Source organism: Anser brachyrhynchus (genome assembly GCF_964034855.1).
Source record: "Anser brachyrhynchus genome assembly, chromosome: 1".
Taxonomy (NCBI): Eukaryota; Metazoa; Chordata; class Aves; order Anseriformes; family Anatidae; genus Anser; species Anser brachyrhynchus.
In genome coordinates, this window is record NC_137694.1 from 121,866,990 (window position 1) to 121,886,301 (window position 19,312).

General features: G+C 39.8%; 1 protein-coding gene across 1 annotated transcript in view; it reads right to left on the reverse strand.

The window, feature by feature from the left end:
- Window positions 1-633: 633 nt before the first annotated feature.
- OTC (ornithine transcarbamylase) overlaps window positions 634-19,312 on the reverse strand; it is a 31,060-nt gene continuing 12,381 nt past the window's right edge. Inside the window, exons 5-11 of the mRNA XM_080576310.1 lie at window positions 17,342-17,429; window positions 11,877-12,030; window positions 5,030-5,152; window positions 4,643-4,696; window positions 4,390-4,539; window positions 3,172-3,309; window positions 634-1,139 (exon numbers count right to left, since the gene is read on the reverse strand). Of these exons, the coding sequence (XP_080432436.1) occupies window positions 1,080-1,139; window positions 3,172-3,309; window positions 4,390-4,539; window positions 4,643-4,696; window positions 5,030-5,152; window positions 11,877-12,030; window positions 17,342-17,429 (767 nt within the window). The 3' untranslated portion in view covers window positions 634-1,079. The remainder of the gene's footprint in view (window positions 1,140-3,171; window positions 3,310-4,389; window positions 4,540-4,642; window positions 4,697-5,029; window positions 5,153-11,876; window positions 12,031-17,341; window positions 17,430-19,312) is intronic.

A 19,312-nucleotide genomic window follows, 5' to 3' on the forward strand; every position in this document is an offset into this window, starting at 1 on the left:
GAAACCAATTAGCAGATTTTTAAAAAATCACAGACGTTGTTCAAGTATTACCATAGGAAACACACTGACATATTCTTGAAACTAATTAGTGACAACAAAGAAGGTGTTTTTTAATAGTGCACAAAGCTTTAGCTGACATACACACACATCCAGCCATCATGAAAACTACAAATGTCATGAATCTATTCACTGCTGAGAGGGATTAGCTGAAACGTACACCAAGTTACAGCACCAGATGAAATGAAACAAATTCTTTCCACAAAGGAGCTGTACACAGTGCCATCATATGCCCCTTGTTTTTGCTTAGAAAAATAGAGTTAGAAAACTTGCTTCTTTAGCCAAAATTCTGTTTAGGGAGTGAAGATCTAGGGGAGATGGACAAAGAATGAACTGATTCCTTCCAGCCACATCTCTCTGCATCCAACTCTGTGGAAGCTGCTCTGTTCCCGTTCTGCAGCAGTATTCTCCCGTGCCAGCCCACAGGAATGTCACAGAGGAAGATAATGCTCTCAGGGTCTCTATATTTCCAGTGTCAAAGAGTAGAGGGATTTGGAGGTTAGCTGGAGGACAGAAACAGCAGCCAGGGCACCCACGAAGCATGGGCAACCAAGGCCAACAGTAAAGCATCGTTGGTCTGCTCACCCTCTCTGAGATCAGCAATTAAGTGGATCAGTTTTGAGAGAAGTTTATGTCTGTCATACTACACAATGCTAGTTCTAACAGAGCTACAAAGTAAATAGAAAGAGAAAGAAAGAATGAAAAAAAAAAAAAAAACAGACTAATATGCCTCTGATGCTGGTAGAGCCAATCATTAAAGAACAGCATGGGAAATTTTTCAGTGATGCTGATCATTAGAAAAGGTACACAGCTTAGAGGCTCTAGACAAGAAGCAGCTTTTGCAATGGCGTTTATTGTCTCAAACATTTTCACAAATGTAATGCAATATTACATACTTCAGCAGAGCTAACCACACAGTTTTACTAAAGAATCATTCATTGCCTCGATCCTTTCTGAAGAAGGTAGACGTATCTGTGGACCAGAATATTCTGCCATTTTTTCTTTTGGCTGGAATCCAAGCATCAAAATGTAGGTTTTTCTAGCTGTGGTGAGTAATCCGTCAGCAGGGAAACCATGACAGCCTAGAGGAGGAAGAAAAGAAAAAATCCAATCACATTGGAAACAGATACTCCATAAAAATAAATAAGGGGAAAATATTTTCTAGCTCTAAGTCTTGTGTTGAGAGTTATTGGCCTGACAAAAAGTGCACGCTTAGATTTATTTGCTAGAATTTCTGATGATGAATCAGGAAAGGGCTGAAAATCACTTAGGATGTTCTGTATCACAGCTGATAGGTTTTTTCAGTGCAGACAAAATATATTAACGGACAGCCTAGCAGAAATTCAGACAAAGCACATTTAGACCAAAAGCTGAGGCCTTTTTGGTGTGTTATACTGTATCCTCAGCTGCTCCCAGGAAATGCTGCAGGTACCAAAACGGCAGGTGGGCTTGCTTGCAGATTTCAGTAGAACTGCCATTAGCATCAGCAGCAGTCATACTTGAATAAGGGCTTCAAAATGTATCCCAGCTTAGCTATACTTTCTGTGGTAAAACATGGGAAATACTCACTGAGGTTAATCGTGTGTCATGTACCCCTCCTGCTTCCCCCCTAGTATTTGATACACGCCCCAACAAACCCTTGGTATGGCCATGAACTGAGAAACGGGAATGTCAGCTAAATAAAATAGTGCTGAAGCAGCTTTGCTGTCCTCCCCGCACCTGCATGCACAACGAGCCCCTGTGCTTGCTCAGTTTTGAGAAGGTATTGCCTGGTTCACACTGTCGTGGTTTCCCAGCAATGTCTGACTGTACATTGTTCTTTCGGCCCAGGATTTACGGGGGCTGTGCTCTGGCTGCCTGTCTTTCCTTTCCCCACAGCACCGCTCAGTGTGACAGGCAGACCCCGGCACACGGTGGGGACTGAACACGCAGCTGTGCAGCCCCCCACTGCTGCCCATTTCAGAGCCATGCTCAGCCCTGTTCGGAATTACAGCTGAGCAAATAATTTATTTTTCAGTTCGCTAGCTGAGCTGAAAGGGTTAGAAAATAAGGTAGAAACAAAGCCCATGCATTCTTTATTCTTTAGCTTGATAAAATACTAGTATGACACTTTTCTTACCCAAACAAAATGTATAGTTTGAACCCAAAGTAAAGGTGCTTTTTATTTGTTTGTTTTAGAGTCATTAAACATTGTTAAAATAAAATAAAAAATACGAGCACTTTTCAGAAGTTTAAGGCCAAAACTGTGCGCTGAATTTAATACAAATTTGTTAATAATTTTCACTGTGTCCAAAATCTCATGTTTTGGTACATACAATACTCAGCCACTTACTAATTTAAAGCACATCTAGAGTTCATCTGAGAGCTATGTTAATGCCATTTCTGTTTTGTTTTTCATCTCAAAGTTTTCGCTAGCTTTTGTCAACATGATGGTTCTAAAGCCACCAATAAATAATAGGCTACTGAGATCTGGCAGCAATTTTCTGAAATTCTAGGAATGCTGAGAGAGGAGTTATGGTTTACATTAAGTGCCAAGCGTCCTCTCATGGTTCCCATGGATCACATAGTATCACACACACCATAACTTTTCAGGGTCCTTCAAAGTTTTGCTCTTGCGGTGCTTTCTCAGGGAAAGTTCCCATTGGTTTCAACGGCAGGTTTTCTTGAGAAAAAAATGCAGAATATCTAGCACCATCTGCTTTAAGTGTTTGGGAAATTGTAGTTTGTAAGACCAGTCCCTGGGACCTCAGCATTTAACATGTTTTAAAATGGAGCAGCAAAGTTAATCATTAGTGTAAACCTAGTGATTTAAATAAAAAAAATAAAATAAAATTACAGTTTATACTTTAGGTTTCACTTAGTGATAAAAACTGTGTCAAGCAACTGCAGACTATTATCAAAATAGGTCACATTTGTGTCCAGAAGTATTTGAGCTACAAATATATGTTGCCTACAGTCAAAACCGTGATGTGCAGCAGGGTGCATTTGAAACGTGTATTAATATTTATGATTTATTGAGAGACCATACTGAATCCAAGCCTGTAGAGTAACGCAGGACAGAAGGTGACCTAACCTCTAAATCATGTTATCTTCCTTAATTTATTTTTTTTTTACCATAATTGTCCATTTTCTGTTTTCTGCCTCCTGGAAAACCAATGAGCTTGGAGAATAAAATACTTCATCATCAACTTCTTCAGGTTTTCTGGGTAAACAATGTAAAAATGTCCAATTAGGAGCAGCAAATTTCACAGTCTGTAGATCAAAAAGAATTAAAAAAATCAAGATATATGCTATTACATTAATGAAATCTTTAACTGGTTAAAAGGTTAACAAATTTCACATTAGTTCCCATTCTAGTGACTTTGATGATGAACTCAGAAGAATTCCACTGACATCAAAAGAATTGCTCATCAGTGAATAAGGTGGGAATATCCCCATTCAAGTCAGCAAGAGTTCAGTGCTGCTTTCACAAAATCCATTTTTTACTTCTATTTCTCTGGCTTTAGAAGGAAGTAAAAACTCTAGTGACTTAGAGGATCGATAAACTGCGATCTGTATTTGAATGTCACACAATAATATAATACTATTGATAATTTCAACAAGAACACATTAAACCATGATTTAAAAGGCTGTGATTTTTTTTTCCTTTTGATATCGTCACTCATAATATATTGATCTAATATCAATAAGCAATGAAGCTTTAAACCAATTCGGAGATATACCCATTAGTAGTATTTTATGAACTTACGTTAAAATACAGTCAATTAAATCAGTAATTCTATCAGCAAGGAAAATATCCTTTTTATCTGGAACAATTAATGGTTTATGACTTCACATTATGTCTGTTTTTATTCTGATATGCACTTCAACTAGATGATTTTTAAAGACATTTATTCTTTGCTTTATACATTGACAGATAGACACAAAATTGCCCCAGATTATGCCCAGACTATGAACTTTAATAGTTAATCTGTGAGCTGCTCATTTTAAATAAAATGTAAGGGATCTTTTCTGATGGCAAAAAAAAAAAGAAATTCAAGGTTAGGAATAGTTTTCTTTTTATATATAAAAAAATAAAGGATTAGCTCTCCTGCACTGGTTATGTTCTGGATGTAGATCTCATTGGGAGGCTCTGAGAGAGGCCAAGCCATCTGAAGTGTACATATTAACCCAAAGCTTGTTATTTTTGTGAGTTTTCAAGCTGGAGTAAGGTTTGCATTTTTTTTTCCATAGCTCCACTCAAAAACACACCAAACCCATGCTTTATTGATGTTGATTCTTACAAATGCAATCCGTAAAAGGATCAGCCAAAAATGAAATCTGAATTCTTACCTGCATTGTAATCTGATAACCTCGAAATGCCTTTAGTCTTCTTTCCTTTTCCTCTTCTTGCCCCATGCTTATCCATGTATCTGTAACTAAGACATTGGCACCATTTGCAGCCTCCAACGGATCTGTTGTGAGAAGCAACTTGGTACCATACTAATGTGAATAAAATAAGGAAGATCAGGAAATCACAAAACTTCATTTATAGCAAAAATAAACTATTCAAACTACTATGATAGGTTGTTCCTTGGGCTCATACCTCTTTGGAGTATTGTTCAGTTATTTTAGTTATTCTCAGGTCTGGTTCAAAGCCCTGCCGAAAGAGACGATAGATAACATGATGGAACATACATAAGATCTTTAATGATTATTAACTCTGCTTAGAAAAATACTGACTGAACCATTTTCCTTTGGAAATGTCACGTTATTCGGCACTGTAAAGCTTCAGGACATTACTTTGATTTTGTTGAAAGTTTATTTTGGGGATAAACTGGTAGAAAGTATTCCAATAAGGTAAGGAAAATGTATTTCAACAGTTACAGAATGAAATACCGATACATCATTTAATTCTTTGTTCTAAATTGATTCTTGTATCTTGTAAAATCAAAGGTTTGCCCTCCTTTCTCCATGCCCACAGCTTTCTTACCTTGGGCGTTGCAATACGGAGATGCATTCCTAGCTTTGCAGCGCTCGTCATGATGGAGTGGAGGACGTTGTTTCCATCCCCGATCCAGGTGATGGTGAGTCCGTTCAGACCACCGTAGTGCTCCTGCCAGATGAATCACACAGCCCTGGGGTTACGCTCCAGGAGAATGGAGCAAGATGATGACATAGGGAGGGGTGGTTGGTTAGATTGTTCTGGTGCAAACGAATACTGGCTGCCTTCAAATACTAGCTGCTGTCAACATGGGATTATAGCTGTATGGAGACAGTTCTAATGCCAGAGATAGCACTCCTTCCAGTCTTCCCCCAAATTGGGAAAATATCCCTATATTCAGGTTTGCTCCAGCTTCTCTGTCTCCACACAACGTTCCCTGCAGTGGCCATGCTCTTAGAGTGCATTTTAACCAATCCAAGAATTGCAAAGAGCAATTCTTTAAAAGCAGCTGTGGCCTACAGGGCTTGCTCTCAAGTGCAGAGCCAAAGAATGCAGTGGTTTTATTAGAGTATGGATTACCCTAACCTGGAACAGCACTACAGTGTTAACTGTAGCTTTGCCTGATTACACTTACAGCCTGTACATGTGCAGCTACTCTGGCCCTTAGACACCAACAGATAAGGTTTAAGGAGGAACAAGAGTACCATCAGTACACTTTTCCAGATCAGGACAATTTGAAGCCCTTCAGCAAGGCTTGTTTTAAATAGGCATGTTTATAGGTACTTGAGTTGAGACCAGAAAACTTGTAGAGATATAACCAAGCACTTCTATATGCCTGCTCTGTACTACTCCACCTCAAGACTCGAAAGGCTAACTGCACGATGGAGAGCCTTTTATTCTTAGTTCAAAACTGGGCCTTGATGCTATTGCCTCGTATTAGCTGGAAGCCAGACAGTGTTTCAACACTTTGTATGACATGGTTCAATGCTTGTCAGAGAGGATAAGCACCCACATTGCAGAGCTGTACTGACAGGATACCTCGCAGACAGGCTCAGCAAAGATGCCAAAAGGCTGAACAGGAGAAGGGCTGGAACTGCACCCCCCTCTCCTGGCAGCAGCTTTTCCTAAACAAATAATTGCAGAGTTGTTGCAGACCAAACTTACTGTCATTTCTGCTAGTGAGCACGATTTTGAGTCAAAAATAGTAGCATCTGAATGATATTAAAATGCAGTTGAAATCTAAATCTAAGAGTCCTAGGCTGCCTACAGTTTAAAAGCCAAAATTATCATATCATGAAACTATAGCTTTTTGATCTGTAGACAACTATAGGCTCATGGGCAGAGCTGTGATGCGAGGGCATTCATGGGAGAGCAAAGCAGGACCTTGTGGACATGGAAGTTATTTTAGTAGAACAGCTCTGCAAGTCTCTAAGCATTGTTCAAAATCCTTCCACATCTCCTAGCAATGATGTTCCTAGGAGAAGGCCAAACTGAGGCATTTCTTTAAGGAGTCGTTTCCAGCTAGGGGTTAGCAATAGCTGAGACACAAACCCACAGCTAGGAGCAATTGAGACAACCCTCAGTTCTTTTGATCTCACTATTTAAAAATAGACATCACAGCCTGTAATGCTCAAAGCACTGACTAGTGAGTCACAAACACACTGCTATGTTAAATAACCTCCACCTTATTACCAGCTGCTACTCTGCATTAAAAGAAGCACAATGCATATTAAATACTTTCCTCTGTTTTCCCTAGCTACTAGCTGTTATGGATAAAATACAAAATACTGGCGATGTCTGTATAATAACCCTCATAATCTGCACTGCAAATTGCAAAGCCGCCTCTGCCGTGACTGCTGTATAGAGTGGACATAGCTGAGCTATTCTTAATGAAGACGTTCAGCTAATGGAAGAAGTCATAGTCAAGGCAGAATCAAGCTGTGTGCATGCCAGTGGAGCCTATTTTACATCGTGTGCTAAGCTTTGTGCTGCTGCTGGTATGCTACTGCTGCAGTTCCTACCTCTTCACTTAAAGCCAGCTCACATGACTGCGGCTGTGGTGCTTATCCTCAGCACACACGTGCTGTGGGGCATCCTGCATTGATACATCCTCAGCACCCAAGAACGTGAGAAAGATGAGGGGATTGCATCAGTCATAACCAATTAACGCAATACAAAAACTACTGTATATGAAAATGCATTTTGTTTTTCCATTTTATAGCACATGCTTGATCAACTACACAGAGGAAAACCTGCAAAAAGTCTTTTCCTATCACTGTAATTATCAAGGTTAAACCAGAATCTTTTCACCTGGCCCTCTGAAGATACTCTTCCCCTTGTATCACTCCCCAGTTTTTCCAAACTCTGTTATATTAATGTAGGCATTTTACCTGATTGGCTGTTCTGCAGTTTCTCTTTGTATTTGGGACCTGACTTCAAAATATTTAGACTTCTAGTAAAACCACAAAACAATATTTAGAAAATCTAGAGTCCTTCTCCCTTATGAGTGACTCTTTGGCAAGCTGACTGCTGTTTCAGTGAAACAAAACTCGATTTTGCTATTCTCATGAAAAATCCCTGCTAAATAATTAATGCCAATATTACAGTCAACTTTCTCACCCTCATGCTTCTTCTGCTGTGTTTCATTCTGTTCTTCTCCGTGGTTGCAGTGTATCAGTGCACCAAACCACGGGGAAAAAATAAGCATGCTCAACGGTATAGCGCTGTTGTATGTTTAGAGACGACTAACTAATTAATTAATTAGGGGCTTTCATGTCTGACTCTACGTGGAATTGCTTCCAGCAAGGCAGAAAATCTGACACCATTATAAGTTCCTTCTGAAACATTCGGCCTCAATGGTCATAACAACCCTCAATTAGAGCAAGCTTTTGAATGATGAATCAATATTCTGTCAAAATTTTAAATGGAAAGCAGAGGATAGTCAAAGCTTTAGTCCTTTGGGAGACAGCGTGATCTGGTAAATAAAAACCAGGGCAATCTTGGAAGGCACGTGCTGCACCAGTTATTGTACTCCTACCTTGGTGTTTGGCATGGTCATTGAAACAGTGTGTTCCAGAGGATCAGTCTGGATCTTAGCTGGGATTTCTAATTGTTAGAATAATGTTGATGATGATGGTGATGAATTTGAAGATTATAATAATTCGAGCTCTTTGGGTTACAGTTTGAGGAACGATTGAGAATGCACAGCAGCTCTCCAAACAGGGCGATGCTGTTATTTGTTGCGCTATTTGAAAAGGAACCCCTGATGCATTTGTAATGCTAAACATTTCTTTATGCCAACCATTTCTTTCTGAAAAAGAAATTTCCCTTCAGACCAGTAACATAAAAGCTAGTGGCATATGGATCCACTCTAATTACCAATCTGGCCATCCTGCAGTCAGCTACAAGCTAGCTGATTTGGCCAGTGGCATTAATATCAATTGAATCAATGTCAATACCTGGTCTGTCCCCAGAATACAAATTGTGTGATGCTGCCCGCCAGCCAAGCTTCGCAGAACAGAAATTGAGAGCCACAGCTTCTGCCCAGGAGACTGAGAGGCAGTGGGTGGGCTCAGGAAGCGGCTATTGTGTCTCTTCAGCACAGAGAGGGACGTAAAACGGCTCTCCATGTGCACAGCAGCAGCACACCAACTTGCAGTCTTTAAAGGCCAAATCCCCATGCTCTCCAAATCAGCTTGCAAAATGTTTACAACCATTTCTAGTGGGTTATAAGTCGAGAGAAAACTCAGCACAAACGAATTTTTTAGAAAGAATGCAACAGGTATGGTAAGAAAAACAAACCTGTTGGCATAATAGAGGACATCAATACTGACCACAGTATTAAAGGGGAGAGCCCACGTAGATGGAAAACCCGTGAGGGGCTCCAGGTTGCTCAGGAAGAAGGCACTGGGCAAGAAGATGTTGAACCTGAAGGATCTCACCCCAATACTCATGACAGTTTGTATCCTGACAAGAGCACCCTCAATACAGAATGAGAAAGAGACAGCCCCAGTAATAAACCCGCTGCAGTGTCTGGGGAATGGGCTAGAATATACAAAAAACTAAACACACCACTAAAATGCACCTGTGAAAAAGCAATCGGAAGCCATAAGCAGGAAGACAACCTGACAAAACAAACCAGGAAACTAGGCAGAGGAAGTGCTTGAAGAGGATTCAAGAAAGAATCTGGAAAAATTAACAGGATTTAGAAAATGGAGGAATAAAGATGTGCTAAACATGAAGAGGGCCAGTATGTGTGTAGAGCTCCAGTGGCAAACACCAGGGGAGAATAAAGAAGAGGAAAAAAAGTACATTTTGGGTGTGTACTGACAGCAGGGAGAGGCCAAATACAGGCAGGAAAGTATTTACAGAGATAAGGAAGAGACATTTTTAGGAGAAATCAGCTGCATAAATTCTGTAGTTATATGTAAATATAAGGCTATCAGTCTGTGTCACTATTGTATTTTGCATGCATGCATAAATCAAATAAATTGCTTTTGCATTGCAGAAAAGCAGTCCGAATGTTATATATGAACTTCTAACTGATTTAAAGAATCAGTGGTGCTATTCAACATCCCCATATTAATCTTCTTGCAGGGAGTGCTCAGATAACATCTGCTTACCCTGCAGAGAATCCCATGAGAAGTTTGATTGTGGCAACAACTAGACCCTGTGGCTCCCACTTCTTCAAGTGTTAATGCTACTTCTGTGAACTGCTAAAATTCATTATACGAGTGAAACGCTGTTTTATTAGGTGCTGTAAGACCAGCCTTCTTCACCTCAGCATACAGTGCGGAAAAGAACAAAGGCAGCAGAAGGGCAGAAAGGAAAAGAGCACACAGTGCCAACACCTGCAGTGCGCTGCTGGGAGCTCCCTCCCTGCCCGTCCCCTGCCTCCTGGGTAAGAAAGCAAGAGTGTAAAGTGCAGCATGCCCTCCGCAAAGTGGGCAACCATCCAGCTGCCCTCTGGAGATCTCCTGACAAACTCTGAGCTAAAGAACATGCTGGAAAGGCCAGGGGAGAGATGGGAATGGTTGGAGGAAATGGTGCTCTGCTATCAGGTTGGCTGGGAAAGTGTTGTAAATTTTAAAACGCTTCCATGGCTGTCCAAAAGCAAAGTCACTCCTGGAGCTCTCAGTGGGTGCTCGGTTTATCACGATACCAGTCCATATTGGATGTTTCTTTTGTATGAGCATCAGCTGTTACAGTCCTGTTTCCTCATCATGTCAAATGAGCAGGGACACTCATTCCGAAAACCCCCTCCCTCCCCAGTGCTTGATGTAACAAGGGCAGCAACTGCTGCTGCTGCTGTCCTGGCTATTCAAACCAAGGGACAGCCCACCCTGTTGGGACGTGTTCACCTGGAGCTTCTACCATTTCTGCCCTATTCAGGGACACAATAGAGGAGAAGCTAAGGATGATCAACAGGGCATCTACTCATTCTGCCAATCTCAACAGGTTTCTCCCAAAATCAGTGGAGAAAGAGAGACAACTCTAGAGGGTAATTGAGATGCTCAGCAGTCTCTCTTCATGGACTAGAGATGGCGTACAGAGCAACAACACTCTGAAGTTTGGTGCCACAGTCAGTGGCATCAACTATGCGCGATGAAACGAGATTTTTTTGGCAGAGATATCAACAGTTATGGAGACTATGAGTCATGATTACTGCTATTCACAATTGTTAAAATGCTAATAACCAAGGTGTTTGGAAGACAGAACCCCCCCCAAAACACAGTGATAATATACATCAATTTTACAGCTGCACAGTGTTTAAATAAAAAGATGATGTATAGTGTTTGATGACGTTCTCATTATGACTTACCACCTTACATAATTTTAACAGCTCAGTGTAGCTGGCTCAGAGTAATCTCCCACATGTAGCATATCCTGAGGTATGCAAAGCATTTTAATCTCAATTTCACTTTTCTTATTATTTTTTTTGCTAGTCTCTTCAATCTTAGTATTGAAAATTCTGAGAAAAATAGTAATCAAAGTAACAAAAAAGTATTTTCACTAAACATATGAATGGTTCAGTATTTAAAGTTTAAGGCATGAATAATTTGTTATTTCTCTCGCTAGATCTTTTCCATATACCAAACGTCCTGTAGTTTGAAACACAGCTGAATGAATCAGGAAATTATTCTAACCCTCCTTTTTTCAAGCAGTGTGATTTTTATTCATTCAGAAAGCAAACAAGGTCAGAAGAGTTCATCAGCGTTGTCAACCAGCCCTGCAGTACACCAATATTTTTTAATAAGCTAGTTCCTCAATTGATTGTAAAACAGCGTAGTCCTTCTGTTCACAGATAAACATCTGGCATTCTATGTGTAAAATGTCATCCAGCTGTCAAACCAAATATTTCATTAGATTAGAGCTACAAAATATGATCTTTGTTAACTGTTCTTTGATGTGAGCAAAGTTTAAATAGGTTTAAGAGCCTGAACATTGGGGATTTGCACCGGTAGCATTAACTGGCTTTTCAAAGTAAACTTGAAGCAATTTCCCAATACATGGATAATGACTCCTCTTACATTGTTCATGGGTTAAGGCAGCATCAAGACTGAACTACTGAGTCTTTTAAAGTCAGTAGCAAAACTTCCATTAGTGTTGGTTAAGCCAACATCTCACCTTTATCTTAGTATGTAACCCTCCCTGCACATTTTTTAAATCGCAGCCTAATTCCAATGAAGTACTTGATTTTATGCTTAACTTCAGTACCACTACAGTGGGTAGGACTAAGTAATTGTTTTAAATTTAAAAAAAATCTTAATTATATTCCTGAATAAAGATCTCTTTAAATAACGAGTGTCATGTAATTACCACTTAGAAAAACCTAGGACTAAACAGTTTTGAACCTGACTTTCCCAATGTTGTTAAGCAGGGATTATATTGTTACCTGAAGAGTTAGGTAATCAGCTAAAATCTGTAGAGGATGATATAAATTGGACAATCCATTGATTACTGGGATTGTGGCTTCTTTCGTCATTAGGTCCAGATCATTATGCTTATAAACTCGAGCCAAGATTGCATTTGTCATACTGGACAGCACCCTAGGGGACAGCAGAAGATATCCAAGTCAAACATAATAAATACATCCCTTTTGCACCCTTCAATGTGCAGTGCATAAATATTAATGAGAAGTGGTAATGAATCAGTTTTTTTCAGCTGTCTGAATAATGTATGATGCCTGCATAAAGCACTTAAATGCAGATATTTAACAAGCTGCTAATAAGCAAGCAGTTTTACTTATTAACAGACTATAGCAAGTAAATGAAAACTACTGCTGTTTCTCTTCAGCTTTTGATTGTAGCTACAGATAGAGCATCAATAAATGTTAGGTTACGTTAATAAATGAACTAAGATAAGAGATTGCACAACAATGTAATACTTGAATTCGATAACTTTGGAAGAGATAAGATTTCTTTAGTCTTTCATCGAAGAACAAATGTAGTATTGACTGGATATTACAGTGCCTCTGTATGGTATCTTGACCTTTGTGAGGATTAGGTCTACAGATCTGTCTTAGATCACCACAGTCGTTTACTGGTTTTAACAAACATGGGAACAGGAGGCCAACAATACCAGCCTGTTCTTTCTCCTATCTATATATCTGTATATTGACACTCATGATATCAGCACTAAAGTAATGTCCAAGTTGGAAACTCATTACATGGATAGGGGCATGCAGGATTCACTGTGCCACTCCAGCTTTAGCCTCGTTTGCCAAAGTGTGAAAGACTCAGAGATTAGCATGGTGGATTAGCATAGCATACTCTGTGTGCTCTGAATTCTTTAGATAAATTAAACATGGATTGTGGCTTTGCATTTCTTTTTTAATCAAGCCCTGAAGCATGACTTTGAAGTAGCATTTTGTGTGCGTTAATATTATCTTTAATAGGACCTTAAAACAACAACAAAAAAAGAAGAGACTGGAGAGAAGACTATGAAAAACTGTTGCAGTATTTCTTTCTGATTAGCCAGAAAGGATTCTGATACCTCCTCAGGTGGAAATATAGCTGTTAATCGCATGGCCTTTACACAGAAAAATTTCCTGATGAAGTAAGTCAGTAACAATTTTTTTTCTACTGACATCAGACATTCCTTACACAAGCAAAACTCATAAAATGTTACAAGATTCCCAGTAGAGCTCTCTCTGAAGGAAAGACTGCTGATAGCAGCCACAAGTGTAAAGGAGGAACCGAACAAACTATTTACTGATTGTAAACTATTGGAATACCGTCTGTGTGACTATTTCTTCCTGGCTCATGATTTCTATTATTCAGTTTGTCTGGTTTTTTTTTTTTATTTATTTTATTCTAGCTTGAAGTATGTGACTTCAGAAAACCTGTTCTGAACTAGCCATCAGAGATATGATGCATGACCTCTGTTGTTAGCCATCTAATAGGTGTCCACCCTAAACAAGAAATATCTAGTTCCACTTCAGACAAGGAAAAAAGGCAATCACATTGAAAAATTGCCCATTTATCTTGGACATTTTACAGGATATTAGGTCAGCTGACCTAAAAGCATTTCAAGAAGATGGTTCCTTTACAGGGTATGGCAGTAGAGGAAAATCAGTCATAATCAATGACAAACTAGTGAATACTGCTGGATTTCCATCTTTACCCTGTTGAAAGTAGGTACTAGAATTATTGGGCTCTTACCAGGAAGACATCAGACAGTTCTTTTTCCAGCATTTCTAGATATCATATCTTATAGGAGGAAGTCCAAGTGGAAACTGGGATAATCTTTCATGAAATCAAAACCAAATTTAATTCAGCCAAAAATCTACACCTCATCTGAGGAAATGAAGTCTCTTGTAAGCAAAACAATATAAAGGAAACCACATAAGTCTGGAATTGCATAGTAAAAAAGATCTGGTTAGAAAAGACGCTTTAGTGAAGATGATGTTTTGGAAGGTGAGGGGGAGTAAGCATAGGTTTATCAGGTGATTTTGCATTTGATGGAATTATCAAGGTACCTATGCTATCACCAGTTAAAAGTTTTTGTTTGTTTGTTTTTTTTGTTTAAGATTGTGAGCCTATAAACTTAACCTTCAAAATCCCAGAGCTTGTAAATATATGAGTACATTGGAATGCTACATATGAATCTTTTCAAAATAAGTTTTATTTCTACCTAGAAAAGCTGTGAAGTTTTGCTCAGCTGTATCCCCTATGGAATTCAAAAATAAACACAAATAAAAATATGTCTTTTGATGTTATCTCTGAACTTTTTAACCCAATGTTGTGATTTTAGAGCATTTGTGTACTTTGGGGGTAAAATATTCTTATCCAGGGTTTGGAGTATTCTATGTATTTTTTGAAAGTATGTATCAATTCAAAAGGTTTAATTTCCTGATAAGACTACTTCATTGTCATTGACAGTAGTAAAGAGGCATGTCGTAGACTTGTTCTTAGTAAGAAGTAAACCCATCCACCATAGATGGAGAGATTCATCCCCTGATAACGCCAATGGACTTGTACAATCATCCTAGGAGCTCTTTATTACTGCCACTGAATGTTATGGCTACTGAGTTATAGCAGTGCACAACGGAACTTCTCTACACTGGAAAATACAGACGCAATACTTACATTTCATTTCACGTAGTGTATCAGACATGCTAAACACTGAAAGGCTTGGAGCTCCTTAATGGGTAGTAACTTTTTGCTACTGTGTCAGTGTAAATGTAAATGTGTTGTGAAGCATGGAAGAACTGTATTATAACCAAGTAATAAGTCACTAAAAATATGTTCACAGCAGAAATGCTTTCAACCCTTACCTTCAGCAATTATAATAAAAAACGTGGACTTTTATAACTCGGTGTCCCCTTTGCTTTAAGTCTCAATCTTAAGTATTTCTAAGGCCTTCAGAGCCCTAGACACAAAGCTGTAAATATTTTAAATACCCTCTGGGTTTACTACAAGCATTGTTTTTTTTATTCTCACATTAACTGAATGAGGTTGGCATGTCATCCTTCATTCACAAGATATGCCAAGGAATTTATAATCATGTTGTTCTTTTGGGTAAACTACTCAGTCTTGATTATGCAAAGTCAATAATAATTCCGCTAATGAGAGCAGGACTGAAGCAGAGCACTTGGGGCTCCGTAGTGATTTGGGAAAGCCTTCTCTCCACTGTCATAGGCAAGTGCTGTGACTCAGCAGAGCAGAAAAATCCCCAGGTCAGGGTCTTGAATAGCAACTTGATGTGGAAGAGGGGAGCAGTGACAGCGAAACGGTGGGGTGAGGGCTTGCACGGGAAGTGGGAACTTTCTCTACCAAATGGGGACTCCTCTGGAATGGCTGGAAGATTTGCTTCTTTCCACCTTTTGCCTTATTTCTTGTAGTCTGTCCATCTTTCCTTTTCCATTTTGCTTGTGCAAGCAAAGGTCATTCAATATACTGCAAACTAAAGATTTAACAGCCCTTTATCACCCTATTTGGGAAGAAGAAAAAAAAATGGTCTACAGAAGACATGTCCTTTTGTGGATTAGAACAGGACTGGATTTGCTGTAGGGCTGGTGTGTGAAAGACAGAGAAGTTCCAGACAATGGCCCTGCGTGTCTGGTGGGATGGTGCTTGGAGAGGTTGTTGCAGAGGATCACTCTATAAGGGCCCTGACCACATCCTTATCCTTCCTGGAGGTTGAAACGAAGAAGAGGGGAAATCCTTGGACAATAATACTTCCATCACTTAGGAGGAACTATCTTTAATATGTCTTCCATTCACATTTAACATGACATAGTAATTAAATTGGGGCAATGTGCCATGATGTATGAAGAATTTCTTTTGAGGGGATGTGTTTGAATCCCCTGGCAGTGCACGAGCTCTACTGAACTGGCCAGGTGGAAGCAGTGACCTAGTATACCTCAGACTTGACTGATAAATCTCAGATTAATCTGGTCCCTTTGTAGGCTCATGAGTTTCCACAATTTTTGAATCATTTAAACTCATAGTTACTAAAGCAAGGCATTGGGACAGTTTCACTGAAACATCTAGATACTATAGCTGCAGTTCTTGTGATATTGGCAGTTATATACCTAGCAGGAAGTCAGCATTTTCACGCCTCAAGAGACTGAAATTTTGACTTTCTACTATCAACACCCATCTGTCCTCCACTTCAGCAGTTAAAGGCAGGAAATGAAAATTTTAAATGTTCTAATGTTTCATATTTTTCTTACATTTTCCTTGGGTTTTCTCATATAGAGAACAGCCACACAGTTCTCAGTCTCTCCCACTAGACCGTGAAAACTGTAATACACAGCGGGGCAATGGAACCTCGGCTGGCTGATGGCATATTTTGACTTGAGCCTGACAAACTTGACACTGCATATCTTTCAACAGAACAAAAAGGATCTTTCAGATGCTACTAACATTTCAACAGCTGAGCCTGAGAGAATCAACCCCAGGCTGCAAAAGGGCTTCCTAGAAAGAAGCACAATACCAAGGCTGGGTGAGTCTTTAATATATGGAGGGCTCTGAAAAACTGCAAGGGCATCTGCAGAAGATAACCTCATGTTCTGCCTACTTTGAGCTAAGTTCTTTCCTGCTAGGGCAATGGGGATAGACTGCTAGCTACCCATTCCTGTATGCATGTGGGACTTAGCATGATTAAGATCTTCCACGGGTGCTGGTAAGAGAGTGATGCCATAGCCCAGCCTCCAAGCAGTCCTGACAGTGAGTATGGCAGTGGAGGAAGGCACATGGCATCAAAAATTTGCTGCAAAGTGTTGGCCAAGATCGGTGCTGCTGAAAGAGGGGGATCAGAGTGGCCTTCAGTGCTCCCCTGCAGGTAAATTAAGGTTCACCAGCAGCTACTATAACTAGGATAAATAAAGTCTTTGCTTTCTGATTTTTTTTTTGATTTACCAGTCAGCTGTACTTCTATCTCCATGAGGAGCAACAGAACAAGAAGGTTCTAGTCTTATCTGAATATATGTGCCTTTATCAGCAGAGCTGTTCTATGAAAGTTTGTAATATGTTTCTGTTTGTGTGACTGTCACTCTCGTTATCACTCCACAACCAAAATTCAATAAAATTACCTCTTGTTGTGAGATGTTTTGGAGAGCAAGAATGGTTGGACTGATCATGTACAGAACTATAGTTTCTGTGAGCTGACCTGTAAATACTTAAGAATTTGGAGTGCCTTCTGACGTTTTCCATAAAGAAAATATTAACTTTGAAAAACCTGCAAGACAGGTTTCAGCCTGATAACTACTTCCTTAAACATTAATGGTGGACTTGGCAGTGCTAGTTTAAAGGTTGGACTAGATGATCTTAGAGGTCCTTTCCAACATAAACGATTCTATGATTCTGTGATCTATCAGATATATAGTGATCAGTCAAGTGACATCTTACCAACCTTGCTGTATCTGTGAGACTCTCATTAGTGCCCAGATGAATGTCTTGTGTTGTAAGGAAAGAAGGATGTCCTCCAAGGAGAGCAAATCCTACAATGAGGACAAATAAAAAAAAAAAAAAAAGAAATTAAACACCAGCACCTCATACTTACAACCAAGATTTCATGCAAAAGGTATTCACAGCAATGAAACGAAAAGTCAGCAGGGCATCCAAATGTTTCAAATGCTTAAAGTTGGGTACCACAAGATGCAAATAAGTGTGTTAGAATAAAACTCCTCAAATATGATGCTTTGCTAAAATTCCTGGGCATGAGATCTGATCTGTTTTCGCAGGATCAGTCATAGGCTACATATTGTTGAAATATGTGGCTTCCTGTTAAGAGTTAAGTAACCCATTCATCATGCTGAATTTCTACGACGTCTACTTCAAGAGACTTTGCATCATAGAACTAGAAAGGACCATCTGAGTCATTAGGTCTAAGTCCACATCCCTGCAACAAGTTGCAAGGATATTCACCCAGATAGAAGACCTTAAGTCTCCTCATATACCATTATAAACTTAGGCTGGTCACAAATAACCAAGTGTCTTAAAAACGGTGATGTGACAGGGACAGAAGGAAAGATCTCGGGCACTGTCAGTATCTCTCCACCCTGCAATAGTAAGGAATTTACAAGGTGAGCCAAAGAACCAGATGGATTAGGTCTGAAGAATGAAATACATTCCCAAACAGGAAATCAGGGAAAGACTTGAGCATCATTTAAGAATATAAAACACTTTGGGAAACTGGACAGTATTTTAGACTGACAAATTTCACACTAAGGGTAAATCTCAGGTTCCATCATGCCTTATTTCCATGCTGACACAAACATAGAAGGAAACTGTTTTTTTTTTTCACCATGCTCAAGCCTGCCTGCCTTCACCTGGTTTAAGTGCAAAGACTCCTTACACTGAATCTCTGTGTAAAGGCCATCATGGCCATGATGGCCATCGTCCATGGGGAGGATGGGCTCTGAGGGGGGTTGTTTTATAAACTTTCACAAATGGTTTAGCACAGGCCTAGCACAGGACACAGCGTCCTACCACTGGGAAAGTATGAAGCAGAGGATTTGAACTGGGCTGTAAGTAGCCCTGTAAGGCATTTACTGTGCAGTGGGAACGATTTTCCACGTAAAAACAACTCTCTGCTAGTAGAGAAACTGTCAGGGAGGTCTTGACTTGTCTCTAATACCCACGATGGAGGAAATTCTGGAGAATCCTGATGTGGAAACACCAACCTTGTTGAGACAACCCCTCAGAGGAGTGAGCCTCTACGGTGACAAAAAGCTAGACAAAAGCCCAGATTATTTTTATTGTTGTGAAGAGAAAGGCTGCACACAGCACAGAAGAGCGGAGACCCTCTTCTCTACCACAGTGTGATCTCCTGGAAGTGCTAACATTTTCTACTGTTATTAAAATAAATAAATGAATAAAGAAGCAAAAAGATTAAAAGCTGCTTGGGCTGGTTATAGCCATTAGATGGCACTGCAGACATCGTCAGGACTGCAGCCTCAACACGATGTTTGTAAAGGCACGTCAAAGATTAAAAAATTGACCCCACAGCTACTCTTCAAAAATGATCAAACCAGTAATGAACACTGAAACCTTTCACAGCTAAAACCAAGCAATGAGGTTCAGGCTGCAGGCGTGGGCCCCACAGCTGGGCCCCTAGCACAGAGAAGCCCTTATTAAATTCCGTCCCATGCGGGAAGCAGGGTTGAGGTGAGGTCCTCCAATTCGGATCAGTTCAGCCAGTCTTTAGACTTCAAAATGAAACCTTGCCTTTTGACTGCCTCAATTTCCCTAAAAGTAGTATTAAAAACAATGATGCTCCAGGTCCCACCTGCAGGGCAACTCTCTGCTCCATCCATCCAGTGTATATTCACTTTTGCTAATGGGCCTGATTTTACTTTCCCTTTGTCATTATTAAGAAGTG